This window comes from Carcharodon carcharias, chromosome 10, assembly GCF_017639515.1.
Source record: "Carcharodon carcharias isolate sCarCar2 chromosome 10, sCarCar2.pri, whole genome shotgun sequence".
NCBI lineage: Eukaryota > Metazoa > Chordata > Chondrichthyes > Lamniformes > Lamnidae > Carcharodon > Carcharodon carcharias.
The window spans coordinates 90186048-90206974 of NC_054476.1; the positions used below are offsets into that span (position 1 = coordinate 90186048).

The 20927-nt window shown below is 39.8% G+C and overlaps 1 protein-coding gene across 1 annotated transcript in view; it reads right to left on the reverse strand.

The window, feature by feature from the left end:
* The window catches only part of LOC121282851 (mucin-2-like), a 261009-nt gene that overhangs the window by 155935 nt on the left and 84147 nt on the right, over nt 1-20927 (reverse strand). The window contains exons 31-33 of the mRNA XM_041196665.1: nt 17085-17297; nt 15762-15974; nt 6789-7001 (exon numbers count right to left, since the gene is read on the reverse strand). Of these exons, the coding sequence (XP_041052599.1) occupies nt 6789-7001; nt 15762-15974; nt 17085-17297 (639 nt within the window). The remainder of the gene's footprint in view (nt 1-6788; nt 7002-15761; nt 15975-17084; nt 17298-20927) is intronic.

Genomic DNA, 20927 nt, shown 5'->3' on the forward strand with positions numbered 1-20927 from the left:
AGCTTGGACCTCGCTCGGTGTCTCTCCATTGACACCATGTTGTATTCCTCAAGTCCAGGGGGACAGAGAGCAACAAGTAGAGCACAGCAACTTGTGTGGACATTTAATATCTTTAATCTTTGGCGTGTGAATGTGAATTTGAAAACTGGAATCATTATTTCAGATGTGCAAAGCATGAAGATGTCCATTTCTCCAAGGGCTGATTCTCTCGGTTGAATACTTATGGAGATGTCAAATCACATTTTGAATGGGACAGATGACAAATTTCAATACAAATAATCCTGGGAACAGATGCCTAATTATTCAGAAGAACATCCACTTTGTGTCCAAGAATGTGAAGGAGAGGTCTGGAACATCACATCAACAAACTGTGTCAATTATTGCATACTATCATGCTGGATAATAGATATAATTGACAGTATCCTCTTGTGGCAAATGTTTGTGTCAGATATTTAATAACTGATACACTTACCGGGTGATAATATTTGTCCATTGGCTGTACAGGAGCATGTTGTTGTTTCTGTAGTAGTGGGAGTCACTATTACTGTTGTTTTAGATTCGAGTGTAGTGGTGGGCACTGTAGTGGATTCACATTTTCCCGTGTACTTCAAAATTTCACAACTCTTTGTACATAGAGTGAAATTACAGAGGCTGGATTTACCTGCAGAACTCACTATAGCCTGGCCTGGAAGACAAAGTTCAACAAAATGTTTCAAACATCTCATGGCAATTCTTCACTCATATTATATTATTCCACATGTAAATATACAGGTGGCAGTGACTCATGATTGCCCATTAACAGCTAAGAACAAGGCTCTATGGTTCCAATGAAAGAAGATTAAACATCAAAGTATTCGCTTGGGTATTCAAAACATAATGTCCAAAATTTGGCACTCTATTTTTCATCAGCTCATGTTGCATTCAGAACACTGATATTTGTATAATATTGGTAAATCGTCGTATTGGTTCTTGACTTTGGTTTCCGTATTTACACAGAACAAAGGTCAAATGGGATAAAATACATTTATCCTCTTGTCCAGACTGTACTGAGATCTAGAAGATGCAGTATTCCTTTCGGTTGTGCCCCCAAACATTTCCTCACCAGTCAATCTTCAAGTCTCTCCCCTGATAGTATGAGGCACTCCTGAAGTGGCACAACTAAACTGTGGACTCACATTCAAAACTACACGAATAACAATCCTATACATTTCAAGATCTGACTTGAAAGGGAGAAATGTCAAAGCAATATGGAAGTGAAGGTGAGCAGCTCGTGTGGAAGCATTCAGTGTCTTTAACCATTGCTGTGTGAATGTGAATGTGAAATCTGGAATCATTGTTTCAGATGTGCAGAGCATGAAGATGTCCATTTCTCCAAGGGCTGCTACTCTCATTTTCAAACTTATGGAGACGACAAATCACTTTTCGAAATGGACAGCGACAACTTTCATTAGGGATCATTCTGAGAAGAGATACCTAATGATTCACAAGAACATCTAGCTTGTGAACAAGAATGTGAAGGAGAGAACTGGAACTTCAATAAGCTGTGTCAATTATTGCAGACAATCGTGAAAGATAATTGACCTGATTTTCAGGCTTCTTGTGTGACGAGTGCATGTGTCAGATTTTTAATAAAGGATACACTTACCGGGTGATAATATTTGTCCATTGGCTGTACAGGAGCATGTTGTTGTTTCTGTAGTGGTGGGAGTTACTGTTACTGTTGTTGTAGATTCCAGTGTAGTGGTGGGCACAGTGGTGGTTTCACATTTTCCCGTGTACTTCAAAATTTCACAACTCGTAGTACATAGAGTGAAATTACAGAGGCCGGATTTACCTGCAGAACTTACTATGGCCTGGCCTGGAAGACAAAAGTCAGGAAAAGTTTCAGCCATCTCCTTCCATTCATCACTCTGATATTACGCTTACCAACAAAATTAAACATATCGCTGACACAGCCTCTTAATTTGACATTTAAGAGCTGAGATCATTGCTGAATGTTTAGAACAAAAGAAGATTCCACCTCAAGGTTATAGTCATGGACGTGGAAAATATAACGGCCAATATTAGAACCTAAATATTTCATGAGCTCCAATTGCAGGTCGAACTCTCCTCTTTCGAGAATGTTAAATGATTCTGCTATTGTTTGGGTTTGGTTTACAAATGTGGACTGAACAATGTTGATACACCTTAAATGGGTTTCTAAAGAGCGAAATGGGGGCTGTAGAGAGCTTCTGTTTGAGCAAAACACAAAAGTGAGCAAAACAGAGAAATTTGGGGACAGCGTGAAACTTGTGCCACCCGTACAACTGATGTTATGTCTCTGCCTGAATGAACAATCATTTGGACATATTCAGTGCAGCACAAGACACTGATAACTGATTGACTAAATGAAGAAGTCAATAGTGCTGTGTGTTAGATAATTGCCCAATTTTGCAAACTTTCTGAACAGGCGATACTTTTGCTGGAAATGTAGAATGAGAGTACAAACATTACTGAATGGACCTCGCTCGGCGTCTCTCCAGTGACACAATGTTGATTTTCAAAATCCAGTGGGACACAGAGCAACAAGTAGAGCACAGCAACCTGTGTGGAAACATTTAGTATCTTTAACCATTGGCGTGTGAACGTGAATGTGAAATCTGGAATCATTGTTTCAGATGTGCAGAGTATGAAGATGTCCATTTCTCCAATGGACGATTCTCTCAGTTGAAAACTTATGGAGATTTCAAATTACAATTCGAAATGGACAGATGCCAAATTTCAATACAAATAATCCTGGGAACGGATGCCTAATTATTCACGGGAACATTGACTTTGTATCCAAGAACGTGAAGGAGAGGTTTGGATCTTCACATCAACAAACTGTGTCAATTATTGCATACAATCATGCTGGATATTAGACGTGATTGACAGCATTCTCTTGTGGCAAATGATTATGTCAGATATTTAATAATTGATACACTTACCGGGTGATAATATTTGTCCATTGGCTGTACAGGAGCATGTTGTTGTTTCTGTAGTAGTGGGAGTCACTGTTACTGTTGTTTTAGATTCGAGTGTAGTGCTGGGCGCTGTGGTGGTTTCACATTTTCCCGTGTACTTCAAAATTTCACAACTCTTAGTACATAGAGTGAAATTACAGAGGCCAGATTTACCTGCAGAACTTACAATAGCCTGGCCTGGAAGACAAAAGTCAGGAAAAGGTTTCAGGCATCTCCTTCCATTCATCCTTCTAATATTACGCTTACCAACAAAAATCAATATATAGCGGACAGAGCCTCATAGTTTGACATTTAAGAGCTAAGACCAATGCTGAAAGTTTAGAACGAAAGAAGATTCCACCTCAAGGTCAAAGTCCTGCATGTGGAAAATATAATGGCCCGTATTAGACGCTAAGTATTTGATGCGCCCCGATTACAGGTCTAACTCTCCTCATTCCAGAATGTTAAATGATATTGCAATTCTTTGTGTTTGGTTTAAAAATGTGGACTGAACAATGTTGATACATGTTAAATGGGTTTCTAAAGAGCGAATTGGGGGCTGCAGAGAGCTTCTGTTTGAGCAAAACACAAAAGTGAGCAAAACTTAGAAATTTGGGGACAGTGTGAAAATTATGCCATTCGTTCAACCAATATAATGTCTCTGCCTGAACGAACAATCATATGGATATATTCAGTGCAGAACAATACACTGATAACTGATTGACTAAATGAAGCAGTCAAAAGTGCTGATCATTAGAAAGTTGCCCAATTTGTACGGACTTTCCAAACAGGCGAGACTTTTTTCTGGAAATGCAGAATGAGAGTAAGAACATTAAATCTTGGACCTCGGTCGGTGTCTCTCCATTGACACCATGTTGTATTCCTCAAGTCCAGGGGGACATAGAGCAACAAGTAGAGCACAGCAACTTGTGTGGACATTTAATATCTTTAATCTTTGGCGTGTGAATGTGAATTTGAAAACTGGAATCATTATTTCAGATGTGCAAAGCATGAAGATGTCCATTTCTACAAGGGCTGATTCTCACGGTTGAATACTTATGGAGACGTCAAATCACATTTTGAATGGGACAGACGACAAATTTCAATACAAATAATCCTGGGAACAGATGCCTGATTATTCAGAAGAACATCCACTTTGTGTCCAAGAATGTGAAGGAGAGGTCTGGAACTTCACATCAACAAACTGTGTCAATTATTGCATACTATCATGCTGGATAATAGATATGATTGACAGTATCCTCTTGTGGCAAATGATTGTGTCAGATATTTAATAACTGATACACTTACCGGGTGATAATATTTGTCCATTGGCTGTACAGGAGCATGTTGTTGTTTCTGTAGTAGTGGGAGTCACTGTTACTGTTGTTTTAGATTCGAGTGTAGTGGTGGGCACTGTAGTGGTTTCACATTTTCCCGTGTACTTCAAAATTTCACAACTCTTAGTACATAGAGTGAAATTACAGAGGCCGGATTTACCTGCAGAACTCACTATAGCCTGGCCTGGAAGACAAAGTTCAACAAAATGTTTCAAACATCTCATGGCAATTCTTCACTCACATTATATTATTCCACATGTAAATATACAGGTGGCAGTGACTCATGATTGCCCATTAACAGCTAAGAACAAGGCTCTATGGTTCCAATGAAAGAAGATTAAACATCAAAGTATTCGCTTGGGCTATTCAAAACAGAATGTCCAAAATTTGGCACTCTATTTTTCATCAGCTCATGTTGCATTCAGAACACTGATATTTGTATAATATTGGTAAATCGTCGTACTGGTTCTTGACTTTGGTTTACGTATTTACACAGAACAAAGGTCAAATGGGATAAAATACATTTATCCTCTTGTCCAGACTGTTCTGAGATCTAGAAGATGCAGTATTCCTTTCGGTTGTGCCCCCAAACATTTCCTCACCAGTCAATCTTCAAGTCTCTCCCCTGATAGTATGAGGCACTCCTGAAGTTGTACAACTAAACTGTGGACTCACATTCAAAACTACACGAATAACAATCCTATACATTTCAAGATCTGACTTGAAAGGGAGAAATGTCAAAGCAATATGGAAGTGAAGGTGAGCAGCTCGTGTGGAAGCATTCAGTGACTTTAACCATTGCTGTGTGATTGTGAATGTGAAATCTGGAATCATTGTTTCAGATGTGCAGAGCATGAAGATGTCCATTTCTCCAAGGGCTGCTACTCTCATTTTCAAACTTATGGAGACGACAAATCACTTTTCGAAATGGACAGCGACAACTTTCATTTGGGATCATTCTGGGAAGAGATACCTAATGATTCACAAGAACATCTAGCTTGTGAACAAGAATGTGAAGGAGAGAACTGGAACTTCATGTCAATAAGATGTGTCAATTATTGCAGACAATCGTGAAAGATAATTGACCTGATTTTCAGGCTTCTTGTGTGATGAGTGCATGTGTCAGATTTTTAATAACGGATACACTTACCGGGTGATAATATTTGTCCATTGGCTGTACAGGAGCATGTTGTTGTTTCTGTAGTGGTGGGAGTTACTGTTACTGTTGTTGTAGATTCCAGTGTAGTGGTGGGCACAGTGGTGGTTTCACATTTTCCCGTGTACTTCAAAATTTCACAACTCGTAGTACATAGAGTGAAATTACAGAGGCCGGATTTACCTGCAGAACTTACTATGGCCTGGCCTGGAAGACAAAAGTCAGGAAAAGTTTCAGCCATCTCCTTCCATTCATCACTCTGATATTACGCTTACCAACAAAATTAAACATATCGCTGACACAGCCTCTTAATTTGACATTTAAGAGCTGAGATCATTGCTGAATGTTTAGAACAAAAGAAGATTCCACCTCAAGGTTATAGTCATGGACGTGGAAAATATAACGGCCAATATTAGAACCTAAATATTTCATGAGCTCCAATTGCAGGTCGAACTCTCCTCTTTCGAGAATGTTAAATGATTCTGCTATTGTTTGGGTTTGGTTTACAAGTGTGGACTGAACAATGTTGATACACCTTAAATGGGTTTCTAAAGAGCGAATTGGGGGCTGTAGAGAGCTTCTGTTTGAGCAAAACACAAAAGTGAGCAAAACAGAGAAATTTGGGGACAGCGTGAAACTTGTGCCACCCGTACAACTGATATTATGTCTCTGCCTGAATGATCAATCATTTGGACATATTCAGTGCAGCACAAGACACTGATAACTGATTGACTAAATGAAGAAGTCAATAGTGCTGTGTGTTAGATAATTGCCCAATTTTGCAAACTTTCTGAACAGGCGATACTTTTGCTGGAAATGTAGAATGAGAGTACAAACATTACTGATTGGACCTCGCTCGGCGTCTCTCCAGTGACACAATGTTGATTTTCAAAATCCAGTGGGACACAGAGCAACAAGTAGAGCACAGCAACCTGTGTGGAAACATTTAGTATCTTTAACCATTGGCGTGTGAACGTGAATGTGAAATCTGGAATCATTGTTTCAGATGTGCAGAGCATGAAGATGTCCATTTCTCCAAGGGACGATTCTCTCAGTTGAAAACTTATGGAGATTTCAAATTACAATTCGAAATAGAAGATGCCAAATTTCAATACAAATAATCCTGGGAACGGATGCCTAATTATTCACGGGAACATTGACTTTGTATCCAAGAACGTGAAGGAGAGGTCTGGATCTTCACATCAACAAACTGTGTCAATTATTGCATACAATCATGCTGGATATTAGACGTGATTGACTGTATTCTCTTGTGGCAAATGATTATGTCAGATATTTAATAATTGATACACTTACCGGGTGATAATATTTGTCCATTGGCTGCACAGGAGCATGTTGTTGTTTCTGTAGTGGTGGGAGTCACTGTTACTGTTGTTGTAGATTCTAGTGTAGTGCTGGGTGCTGTGGTGGTTTCACATTTTCCCGTGTACTTCAAGATTTCACAACTCTTAGTACATAGAGTGAAATTGCAGAGGCCAGATTTACCTGCAGAACTTACAATAGCCTGGCCTGGAAGACAAAAGTCAGGAAAAGGTTTCAGGCATCTCCTTCCATTCATCCTTCTAATATTACGCTTACCAACAAAAATCAATATATAGCTGACAGAGCCTCATAGTTTGACATTTAAGAGCTAAGACCAATGCTGAAAGTTTAGAACGAAAGAAGATTCCACCTCAAGGTCAAAGTCATGGATGTGGAAAATATAATGGCCAGTATTAGATGCTAAGTATTCGATGCGCCCCGATTACAGGTCTAACTCTCCTCATTCCAGAATGTTAAATGATATTGCAATTCTTTGTGTTTGGTTTAAAAATGTGGACTGAACAATGTTGATACATGTTAAATGGGTTTCTAAAGAGCGAATTGGGGGCTGCAGAGAGCTTCTGTTTGAGCAAAACACAAAAGTGAGCAAAACTTAGAAATTTAGGGACAGTGTGAAAATTATGCCATTCGTTCAACCAATATAATGTCTCTGCCTGAACGAACAATCATATGGATATATTCAGTGCAGAACAATACACTGATAACTGATTGACTAAATGAAGCAGTCAAAAGTGCTGATCATTAGAAAGTTGCCCAATTTGTACGGACTTTCCAAACAGGCGAGACCTTTTTCTGGAAATGCAGAATGACAGTAAGAACATTAAAGCTTGGACCTCGCTCGGTGTCTCTCCATTGACACCATGTTGTATTCCTCAAGTCCAGGGGGAAGGAGAGCAACAAGTAGAGCACAGCAACTTGTGTGGACATTTAATATCTTTAATCTTTGGCGTGTGAATGTGAATTTGAAAACTGGAATCATTATTTCAGATGTGCAAAGCATGAAGATGTCCATTTCTCCAAGGGCTGATTCTCACGGTTGAATACTTATGGAGACGTCAAATCACATTTTGAATGGGACAGACGACAAATTTCAATACAAATAATCCTGGGAACAGATGCCTAATTGTTCAGAAGAACATCCACTTTGTGTCCAAGAATGTGAAGGAGAGGTCTGGAACTTCACATCAACAAACTGTGTCAATTATTGCATACTATCATGCTGGATAATAGATATGATTGACAGTATCCTCTTGTGGCAAATGTTTGTGTCAGATGTTTAATAACTGATACACTTACCGGGTGATAATATTTGTCCATTGGCTGTACAGGAGCATGTTGTTGTTTCTGTAGTGGTGGGAGTTACTGTTACTGTTGTTGTAGATTCCAGTGTAGTGGTGGGCACAGTGGTGGTTTCACATTTTCCCGTGTACTTCAAAATTTCACAACTCGTAGTACATAGAGTGAAATTACAGAGGCCGGATTTACCTGCAGAACTTACTATGGCCTGGCCTGGAAGACAAAAGTCAGGAAAAGTTTCAGCCATCTCCTTCCATTCATCACTCTGATATTCCGCTTACCAACAAAATTAAACATATCGCTGACACAGCCTCTTAATTTGACATTTAAGAGCTGAGATCATTGCTGAATGTTTAGAACAAAAGTAGATTCCACCTCAAGGTTATAGTCATGGACGTGGAAAATATAACGGCCAATATTAGAACCTAAATATTTCATGAGCTCCAATTGCAGGTCGAACTCTCCTCTTTCGAGAATGTTAAATGATTCTGCTATTGTTTGGGTTTGATTTACAAGTGTGGACTGAACAATGTTGATACACCTTAAATGGGTTTCTAAAGAGCGAATTGGGGGCTGTAGAGAGCTTCTGTTTGAGCAAAACACAAAAGTGAGCAAAACAGAGAAATTTGGGGACAGCGTGAAACTTGTGCCACCCGTACAACTGATATTATGTCTCTGCCTGAATGAACAATCATTTGGACATATTCAGTGCAGCACAAGACACTGATAACTGATTGACTAAATGAAGAAGTCAATAGTGCTGAGTGTTAGATAATTGCCCAATTTGTGCAAACTTTCTGAACAGGCGATACTTTTGCTGGAAATGTAGAATGAGAGTACAAACATTACTGATTGGACCTCGCTTGGCGTCTCTCCATTGACACAATGTTGATTTTCAAAATCCAGTGGGACACAGAGCAACAAGTAGAGCACAGCAACCTGTGTGGAAACATTTAGTATCTTTAACCATTGGCGTGTGAACGTGAATGTGAAATCTGGAATCATTGTTTCAGATGTGCAGAGCATGAAGATATCCATTTCTCCAAGGGACGATTCTCTCAGTTGAAAACTTATGGAGATTTCAAATTACAATTCGAAATGGACAGATGCCAAATTTCAATACAAATAATCCTGGGAACGGATGCCTAATTATTCACGGGAACATTGACTTTGTATCCAAGAACGTGAAGGAGAGGTCTGGATCTTCACATCAACAAACTGTGTCAATTATTGCATACAATCATGCTGGATATTAGACGTGATTGACTGTATTCTCTTGTGGCTAATGATTATGTCAGATATTTAATAATTGATACACTTACCGGGTGATAATATTTGTCCATTGGCTGCACAGGAGCATGTTGTTGTTTCTGTAGTGGTGGGAGTCACTGTTACTGTTGTTGTAGATTCTAGTGTAGTGCTGGGTGCTGTGGTGGTTTCACATTTTCCCGTGTACTTCAAAATTTCACAACTCTTAGTACATAGAGTGAAATTACAGAGGCCAGATTTACCTGCAGAACTTACGATAGCCTGGCCTGGAAGACAAAAGTCAGGAAAAGGTTTCAGGCATCTCCTTCCATTCATCCTTCTAATATTACGCTTACCAACAAAAATCAATATATAGCTGACAGAGCCTCATAGTTTGACATTTAAGAGCTAAGACCAATGCTGAAAGTTTAGAACGAAAGAAGATTCCACCTCAAGGTCAAAGTCCTGCATGTGGAAAATATCATGGCCAGTATTAGATGCTAAGTATTCGATGCGCCCCGATTACAGGTCTAACTCTCCTCATTCCAGAATGTTAAATGATATTGCAATTCTTTGTGTTTGGTTTAAAAATGTGGACTGAACAATGTTGATACATGTTAAATGGGTTTCTAAAGAGCGAATTGGGGGCTGCAGAGAGCTTCTGTTTGAGCAAAACACAAAAGTGAGCAAAACTTAGAAATTTGGGGACAGTGTGAAAATTATGCCATTCGTTCAACCAATATAATGTCTCTGCCTGAACGAACAATCATATGGATATATTCAGTGCAGAACAATACACTGATAACTGATTGACTAAATGAAGCAGTCAAAAGTGCTGATCATTAGAAAGTTGCCCAATTTGTACAGACTTTCCAAACAGGCGAGACTTTTTTCTGGAAATGCAGAATGAGAGTAAGAACATTAAAGCTTGGAACTCGCTCGGTGTCTCTCCATTGACACCATGTTGTATTCCTCAAGTCCAGGGGGACATAGAGCAACAAGTAGAGCACAGCAACTTGTGTGGACATTTAATATCTTTAATCTTTGGCGTCTGAATGTGAATTTGAAAACTGGAATCATTATTTCAGATGTGCAAAGCATGAAGATGTCCATTTCTCCAAGGGCTGATTCTCTCGGTTGAATACTTATGGAGACGTCAAATCACATTTTGAATGGGACAGATGACAAATTTCAATCCCAATAATCCTGGGAACAGATGCCTAATTATTCAGAAGAACATCCACTTTGTGTCCAAGCATGTGAAGGAGAGGTCTGGAACTTCACATCAACAAACTGTGTCAATTATTGCATACTATCATGCTGGATAATAGATATGATTGACAGTATCCTCTTGTGGCAAATGTTTGTGTCAGATATTTAATAACTGATACACTTACCGGGTGATAATATTTGTCCATTGGCTGTACAGGAGCATGTTGTTGTTTCTGTAGTAGTGGGAGTCACTGTTACTGTTGTTTTAGATTCGAGTGTAGTGGTGGGCACTGTAGTGGTTTCACATTTTCCCGTGTACTTCAAAATTTCACAACTCTTAGTACATAGAGTGAAATTACAGAGGCCGGATTTACCTGCAGAACTCACTATAGCCTGGCCTGGAAGACAAAGTTCAACAAATGGTTTCAAACATCTCATGGCAATTTTTCACTCATTTAAAATTATTCCACATGTAAATATACAGGTGGCAGTGACTCATGATTGCACATTAACAGCTAACAACAAGGCTCTATGGTTCCAATGAAAGAAGATTAAACATCAAAGTATTCGCTTGGGCTATTCAAAACATAATGTCCAAAATTTGGCACTCTATTTTTCATCAGCTCATGTTGCATTCAGAACACTGATATTTGTATAATATTGGTAAATCGTCGTATTGGTTCTTGACTTTGGTTTACGTATTTACACAGAACAAAGGTCAAATGGGATACAATACATTTATCCTCTTGTCCAGACTGTACTGAGATCTAGAAGATGCAGTATTCCTTTCGGTTGTGCCCCCAAACATTTCCTCACCAGTCAATCTTCAAGTCTCTCCCCTGATAGTATGAGGCACTCCTGAAGTGGCACAACTAAACTGTGGACTCACATTCAAAACTACACGAATAACAATCCTATACATTTCAAGATCTGACTTGAAAGGGAGAAATGTCAATGCAATATGGAAGTGAAGGTGAGCAGCTCGTGTGGAAGCATTCAGTGTCTTTAACCATTGCTGTGTGAATGTGAATGTGAAATCTGGAATCATTGTTTCAGATGTGCAGAGCATGAAGATGTCCATTTCTCCAAGGGCTGCTACTCTCATTTTCAAACTTATGGAGACGACAAATCACTTTTCAAAATGGACAGCGACAAATTTCATTAGGGATCATTCTGAGAAGAGAGACCTAATGATTCACAAGAACATCTAGCTTGTGAACAAGAATGTGAAGGAGAGAACTGGAACTTCATGTCAATAAGCTGTGTCAATTATTGCAGACAATCGTGAAAGATAATTGACCTGATTTTCAGGCTTCTTGTGTGAAGAGTGCATGTGTCAGATACTTAATAACCGATACACTTACCGGGTGATAATATTTGTCCATTGGCTGTACAGGAGCATGTTGTTGTTTCTGTAGTGGTGGGAGTTACTGTTACTGTTGTTGTAGATTCCAGTGTAGTGGTGGGCACAGTGGTGGTTTCACATTTTCCCGTGTACTTCAAAATTTCACAACTCGTAGTACATAGAGTGAAATTACAGAGGCCGGATTTACCTGCAGAACTTACTATGGCCTGGCCTGGAAGACAAAAGTCAGGAAAAGTTTCAGCCATCTCCTTCCATTCATCACTCTGATATTACGCTTACCAACAAAATTAAACATATCGCTGACACAGCCTCTTAATTTGACATTTAAGAGCTGAGATCATTGCTGAATGTTTAGAACAAAAGAAGATTCCACCTCAAGGTTATAGTCATGGACGTGGAAAATATAACGGCCAATATTAGAACCTAAATATTTCATGAGCTCCAATTGCAGGTCGAACTCTCCTCTTTCGAGAATGTGAAATGATTCTGCTATTGTTTGGGTTTGGTTTACAAATGTGGACTGAACAATGTTGATACACCTTAAATGGGTTTCTAAAGAGCGAATTGGGGGCTGTAGAGAGCTTCTGTTTGAGCAAAACACAAAAGTGAGCAAAACAGAGAAATTTGGGGACAGCGTGAAACTCGTGCCACCCGTACAACTGATGTTATGTCTCTGCCTGAATGAACAATCATTTGGACATATTCATTGCAGCACAAAACACTGATAACTGATTGACTAAATGAAGAAGTCAATAGTGCTGAGTGTTAGATAATTGCCCAATTTGTGCAAACTTTCTGAACAGGCGATACTTTTGCTGGAAATGCAGAATGAGAGTACAGACATTACTGATTGGACCTCGCTCGGCGTCTCTCCATTGACACAATGTTGATTTTCAAAATCCAGTGGGACACAGAGCAACAAGTAGAGCACAGCAACCTGTGTGGAAACATTTAGTATCTTTAACCATTGGCGTGTGAACGTGAATGTGAAATCTGGAATCATTGTTTCAGATGTGCAGAGCATGAAGATGTCCATTTCTCCAAGGGATGATTCTCTCAGTTGAAAACTTATGGAGATTTCAAATTACAATTCGAAATGGACAGATGCCAAATTTCAATACAAATAATCCTGGGAACGGATGCCTAATTATTCACGGGATCATTGACTTTGTATCCAAGAACGTGAAGGAGAGGTCTGGATCTTCACATCAACAAACTTTGTCAATTATTGCATACAATCATGCTGGATATTAGACGTGATTGACTGTATTCTCTTGTGGCAAATGATTATGTCAGATATTTAATAATTGATACACTTACCGGGTGATAATATTTGTCCATTGGCTGTACAGGAGCATGTTGTTGTTTCTGTAGTGGTGGGAGTCACTGTTACTGTTGTTGTAGATTCTAGTGTAGTGCTGGGCGCTGTGGTGGTTTCACATTTTCCCGTGTACTTCAAAATTTCACAACTCTTAGTACATAGGGTGAAATTACAGAGGCCAGATTTACCTGCAGAACTTACAATAGCCTGGCCTGGAAGACAAAAGTCAGGAAAAGGTTTCAGGCATCTCCTTCCATTCATCCTTCTAATATTACGTTTACCAACAAAAATCAATATATAGCTGACAGAGCCTCAAATTTTGACATTTAAGAGCTAAGACCAATGCTGAAAGTTTAGAACGAAAGAAGATTCCACCTCAAGGTGAAAGTCCTGGATGTGGAAAATATAACGGCCAGTATTAGAAGCTAAGTATTCGATGCGCCCCGATTACAGGTCTAACTCTCCTCATTCCAGAATGTTAAATGATATTGCAATTCTTTGTGTTTGGTTTAAAAATGTGGACTGAACAATGTTGATACATGTTAAATGGGTTTCTAAAGAGCGAATTGGGGGCTGCAGAGAGCTTCTGTTTGAGCAAAACACAAAAGTGAGCAAAACTTAGAAATTTGGGGACAGTGTGAAAATTATGCCATTCGTTCAACCAATATAATGTCTCTGCCTGAACGAACAATCATATGGATATATTCAGTGCAGAACAATACACTGATAACTGATTGACTAAATGAAGCAGTCAAAAGTGCTGATCATTAGAAAGTTGCCCAATTTGTACGGACTTTCCAAACAGGCGAGACTTTTTTCTGGAAATGCAGAATGAGAGTAACAACATTAAAGCTTGGACCTCGCTTGGTGTCTCTCCATTGACACAATGTTGTATTCCTCAAGTCCAGGGGGACATAGAGCAACAAGTAGAGCACAGCAACTTGTGTGGACATTTAATATCTTTAATCTTTGGTGTGTGAGTGTGAATTTGAAAACTGGAATCATTATTTCAGATGTGCAAAGCATGAAGATATCCATGTGTCCAAGGGCTGATTCTCTCGGTTGAATACTTATGGAGACGTCAAATCACATTTTGAATGGGACAGACGACAAGTTTCAATACAAATAATCCTGGGAACAGATTCCTAATTATTCAGAAGAACATCCACTTTGTGTCCAAGAATGTGAAGGAGAGGTCTAGAACTTCACATCAACAAACTGTGTCAATTATTGCATACTATCATGCTGGATAATAGGTATGATTGACAGTATCCTCTTGTGGCAAATGTTTGTGTCAGATATTTAATAACTGATACACTTACCGGGTGATAATATTTGTCCATTGGCTGTACAGGAGCATGTTGTTGTTTCTGTAGTAGTGGGAGTCACTGTTACTGTTGTTGTAGATTCGAGTGTAGTGGTGGGCACTCTACTGGTTTCACATTTTCCCATGTACTTCAAAATTTCACAACTCTTAGTACATAGAGTGAAACTACAGAGGCCGGATTTACCTGCAGAACTCACTATTGCCTGGCCTGGAAGGCAAAGGACAACAAAATGTTTCAAACATCTCATGGCAATTCTTCACTCAGATATTATATTATTCCAAATGTAAATATACAGGTGGCAGTGACTCATGATTGCCCATTAACAGCTAAGAACAAGGCTCTATGGTTCCAATGAAAGAAGATTAAACATCAAAGTATTCGCTTGGGCTATTCAAAACAGAATTTCCAAAATTTGGCACTCTATTTTTCATCAGCTCATGTTGCATTCAGAACACTGATATTTGTATAATGTTGTTAAATTGTCATATTGGTTCTTGACTTTGGTTTACGTATTTACACAGAACAAAGGTCAAATGGGATAAAATACATTTATCCTCTTGTCCAGACTGTACTGAGATCTAGAAGATGCAGTATTCCTTTCGCTTGTGCCCCTAAACATTTCCTCACCAGTCAATCTTCAATTCTCTCCCCTGATAGTATGAGGCACTCCTGAAGTTGTACAACTAAACTGTGGACTCACATTCAAAACTACAAGAATAACAATCCTATACATTTCAAGATCTGACTTGAAAGGGAGAAATGTCAATGCAATATGGAAGTGAAGGTGAGCAGCTCGTGTGGAAGCATTCAGTGTCTTTAACCATTGCTGTGTGAATGTGAATGTGAAATCTGGAATCATTGTTTCAGATGTGCAGAGCATGAAGATGTCAATTTCTCCAAGGGTTGCTACTCTCATTTTCAAACTTATGGAGACGACAAATCACTTTTCGAAATGGACAGCGACAACTTTCATTAGGGATCATGCTGGCAAGAGATACCTAATGATTCACAAGAACATCTAGCTTGTGAACAAGAATGTGAAGGAGAGAACTGGAACTTCATGTCAATAAGCTGTGTCAATTATTGCAGACAATCGTGAAAGATAATTGACCTGATTTTCAGGCTTCTTATGTGACGAGTGCACGTGTCAGATTTTTAATAACGGATTCACTTACCGGCTGATAATATTTGTCCATTGGCTGTACAGGAGCATGTTGTTTTTTCTGTAGTAGTGGGAGTTACCGTTACTGTTGTTGTAGATTCCAGTGTAGTGCTGGGCACAGTGGTGGTTTCACATTTTCCCGTGTACTTCAAAATTTCACAACTCGTAGTACATAGAGTGAAATTACAGAGGCCGGATTTACCTGCAGAACTTACTATGGCCTGGCCTGGAAGACAAAAGTCAGGAAAATGTTTCAGGCATCTCCTTCCATTCATCCTTCTAATGTTACGCTTACCAACAAAAATCAATTTATAGCTGACAGAGCCTCATATTTTGACATTTAAGTGCTAAGACCAACGCTGAAAGTTTAGAATGAAAGAAGATTCCACCTCAAGGTGAAAGTCCTGGATGTGGAAAATATAACGGCCAGTATTAGAAGGTAAGTATTTCATGCGCCCCGATTACAGGTCTAACTCTCCTCATTCCAGAATGTTAAATGATATTGCAATTGTTTGTGTTTGGTTTAAAAATGTGGACTGATCAACGTTGATACATATTAAATGGGTTTCTAAACAGCGAATTGGGGGCTGCAGAGAGCTTCTGTTTGAGCAAAACACAAAAGTGAGCAAAACTTAGAAATTTGGGGACAGTGTGAAAATTATGCCATTCGTACAACCAATATAATGTCTCTGTCCGAACGAACAAACATATGGACATATTCAGTGCAGAACAATACACTGATAACTGATTGACTAAATGAAGCAGTCAAAAGTGCTGATCATTAGAAAGTTGCCCAATGTGTACGGACTTTCCAAACAGGTGATACTTTTTCTGGAAATGCAGAATGAGAGTAAGAACAGTAAAGCTTGGACCTCGCTCGGTGTCTCTCCATTGACACAATGTTGCTTTCCTCATTTCAGTGGGACACAGGGCAACAAGTAGAGCACAGCAACCTGTGTGGAAACATTTAGTATCTTTAACCATTGGTGTGTGAATGTGAATGTGAAATCTGGAATCATTATTTCCGATGTGCAGAACATGAAGATATCCATTTCTCCAAGGGTGGCTTCTCTCGGTTGAAAATTTATGGATATGTCAAATCACATTTTGAATCGGACAGATGACAGATTTCAATACAAATAATCCTGGGAACAGATGCCTAATTATTCAGAAGAACATCCACTTTGTGTCCAAGAATGTGAAGGAGAGGTCTGGAACTTCACATCAACAAACTGTTTCAATTATTGCATACTATCATGCTGGATAATAGATATGATTGACAGTATCCTCTTGTGGCAAATGATTGTGTCAGATATTTAATAACTGATACACTTACCAGGTGATAATATTTGTCCATTGGCTGTACAGGAGCATGTTGTTGTTTTTGTAGTTGTGGGAGTTACTGTTACTGTTGTTGTAGATTCCAGTGTAGTGGTGGGCACAGTGGTGGTTTCACATTTTCCCGTGTACTTCAAAATTTCACAACTCTTAGTACATAGAGTGAAATTACAGAGGCCAGATTTATTTGCAGAACTTACTATAGCCTGGCCTGGAAGACAAAGGTCAACAAAATGTTTCAAACATCTCATGGCAATTCTTCACTCAGATATTATATTATTCCACATCTAAATATATAGGTGACAGTGACTCATGATTGGCCATTAACAGCTAAGAACAAGGCTCCTTGGTCCCAATGAAAGAAGATTACACATCAAAGTATTCACTTGGGCTATTCAAAATATAATTTCCAAAATTTGGAACTCTATTTTTCATCAGCTCATGTTGCATTCAGAACACTGATATTTGAATAATGTTTTTAAATTGTCGTATTGGTGTTTGTCTTTGTTTTACGAATTTAGACAGAACAATGTTCAAACAGGTTAATAAACATTTGTCCTCTGGTACAGGCAGTCATGAGATCTTGACTAGGCAGCAGTCCTTTTGGGTGTGCGCCCGCACATTTCCCCATGGATATTAAGAGGCACTCCTCAAATTGTACCGCTACACTATGCACTTACATCAAAACTACAAGAATAACAATCCTATACATTTCAGGATCTTGAAAGGGAGAAATGTCAAAGCAACATGGAAGTGAAGGTGAGCAATTTGTGTGGAAACATTCAGTGTCTTTAACCATTGGTGTGTGAATGTGAATGTGAAATCTGGAATCATTGGTTCAGATGTGCAGAGCATGAAGATGTCCATTTCTCCAAGGGCCGTTCCTCTTGGTTGCAAACATATGGAGAAGACAGATTCCTTTGCAAAATGCACAGACAAAACGTTTCAATACAAATCATTCTGGGAACAGGTATCTAATGATTCACAAAAACATCCTCTTTGTGTACAGGAATGTTAAGGAGAGGACTGGAACTTCACATCAATAAACTGAGTCAATCATTGCAGAAACCATGATAGATAATAGGCATTCTTGTCGGGTTTCTTGTGTGATGAAAGATTATATTGGATTCTTAATAAGTGATACAACTGGAACAACCTTTGCAAACATTTCAAGATGTGGCTTGAATGTGAGAGATGTCAAAGCAATATGTTAGGGGATTGTCAGACTGGCTTTAAATGCATGTGCTAAAAGGGGACAATTACAATTGGTTAGAATGTTGGAATTTTGGAAATGAAAAGTTATATTAATAGACATGGGAAATTAGAAGCTAAACATTTCATCAGTTCATTTCGCTTTTGTTGTTCATCTTCTAGTTTGTGTTATATTCTGCTTTACAAATGAGGAAGAACAATATCCAATCAGGTAAAAAGGTAATCCGCTGGATGTATCCACTACACTGATGCCTAGACCTTGTTACATTCCGTTTGAGTTGTGTGCCATCAAATATTCTCACCTAGTTTTGAATCTCTCCTGTGATTCTAAGATACCCTCTTCAAACTGCACCAGAGAGTGGGGGATTCCCAATAACCAGAACAGCGCCATGATGCATGTCCAGTCACAGCTTGAAATTGTGAAGTGTCAAGGCAATGCAGGAATTGACTGACAGTTTGGGTAAATGGCAGTGGGAAAGAGATCATGAATGCGCTACAGTTGGTGCAAAACACAAATTGAGCAATACTAGGAAATTTGGGGACAGAGTGAAACTTGCACCATCTTTACAACCAATATTAATCCCCTGCCCAAATGCACAATGATGTCATCATCATATAAAAGCAAAACGTCATCACGTTCAGTGAGGAAACAATAAAAAAGTGTTTCACTAAATGAAGCAAGTCAAAGGGCTAAGGAAAGGAAAGTTGCCCAACTCGTCGTCTGTTTTGAACAGGTGATAATTTACGATGGAGATGCCCAACGTGGGATGAACATTATAACTAGGACCCAGCTTGCAGTCACTCCACTGACAGCACATTGTCTACATATAGTTCATTGGGACAAAGGACACACAAGACGAAGTGAGCATCTTGTGTGGGAACATTTAGCATTTTTTACTTTTGGCATGTGAATGTGAAATTTGGAATCATAGTTTCTTTTATGTCTTGGGTAAATGAGTTTGTTGGCCAACTGATCTCTAACTGCACACCTTCCTAATGTTCTTATCAATTGCTTCTTGCAATCTATAATGGGGAGAGGTTAATGTTAGAGTAAACAGTAATGGTTTATTGAGACATAGGGCAGACAACAGATCATACGTGCTCACTCAGAAACCTCCAGAACTAGACTTACAGTTCCCAGTCACCCACAGTGTACAGTGATTCATCAATGCTGTCACATGATCAGTATACTTGCATTCTCTTAAAGGGACAGCGTACCTCACTTTACCACATCCCACCCCCTTTACAGCTAACAAGCTTAAAACACATTAGCTATTTACAAAGTAACTATTTATAGGTCAGGTTTCTCAGGAGGCTTTCTCGCATGTGTTGAGTACCTCAGTTCAACAGCCTCGGCTGTTTTTTCCGAGACTTCCTTTTCAGGGGACAATTGTTCCCTCGGTTCCTCAGTGGAAATTGGCAGGTTTGTCCCACCGACCGCCTCGGGTCTCACAGGCCCCACCGGTGCTTCCAAATCATGTGACCTGTCCACTACATGCAGCACAGACTCAAGCGTAGATGGAGACTGCATTTCTTCTTGTGGGACTGGTGTTCTTTTGCAGAGATGATCCACGTGTCGTCTAATTATTCAGCCGTTTACCAATGCATCATTGGAGAGGGGTCCAATTACTGCACTCACCTCACCTAATAGCAACTTGGGCCCAACTCTAAAGTTCTTCACGAGGACCGCATCTCCCACCATGAAAGTTCTTTCGCGGACATGACCATCGTGCCTGGTCTTCTGCGCTGCTTGGCTTTTCTCCCCCTCCCCTCTAAATTTGGCCAGATAAGGATCAGGCAGATGCAGAGACGTCTCTTCATTAATTGTTCTGCAGGGACAATGCCAGTCATCGTGTGTGGCATGGTTCGGTATGTGAACAAGAACTGGGACAATCTCTTGCCAATGGAATCCCCTTCCATTTTTTTCATCCTGGATTTAAAGGTTTGGACTACCTACTCAGCCATGCCATTCGATGCTGGGTGGTAGGGTGATGCTTTGATATGGGTAATGCCGTTAAGGGTCATGAACCTGTAGAACCTCCCCACTGGTAAAAGTGGTCCTGTTGTCGGACACGAGCACCTCTGGCAACCCATGCACTGCAAAACTCTGCTGCAAATGGTCTATGGTGGCAGCTGACGTGAATGACCAGACTACATAGATGTCCATCCATTTGGAGTGGGAGTCAATTGGTAAAAGGAATGTTTTGCCCAAGAAGGCTCCTATATAATCGACGTGGAGGCGCACCCATGGCCGCCCGGCCATTCCCATGGATGCAACGGAGCTAAGCGGGGAGCTTTTGCACCTGCTGGCACTGAGGACAGCTTATGACCTGGGTCTCTATATCCAAGTCCATGCCTGGCCACCACAAATAGCTACGTGCGAGTATTTTCATTCTGCTAATGCCCGAGTGAGCGCCATGTAGCTCGGCTAATAACGGCCTTTGCTCCCTTGGGGGCACGATAACCCTTGCTCCCCAGGGTAATATGCCACCCTGGCAGAAGAGTTCATATTTACAATCAGAATAGGGCTTCACTCCCTCAGATTTAGATGCACCTGACCAACCTTTCAAGACCTGCTCCCGGACATTAGACAATAGTGGGTCCCGATCTGTCCACTTACAGATTTGTC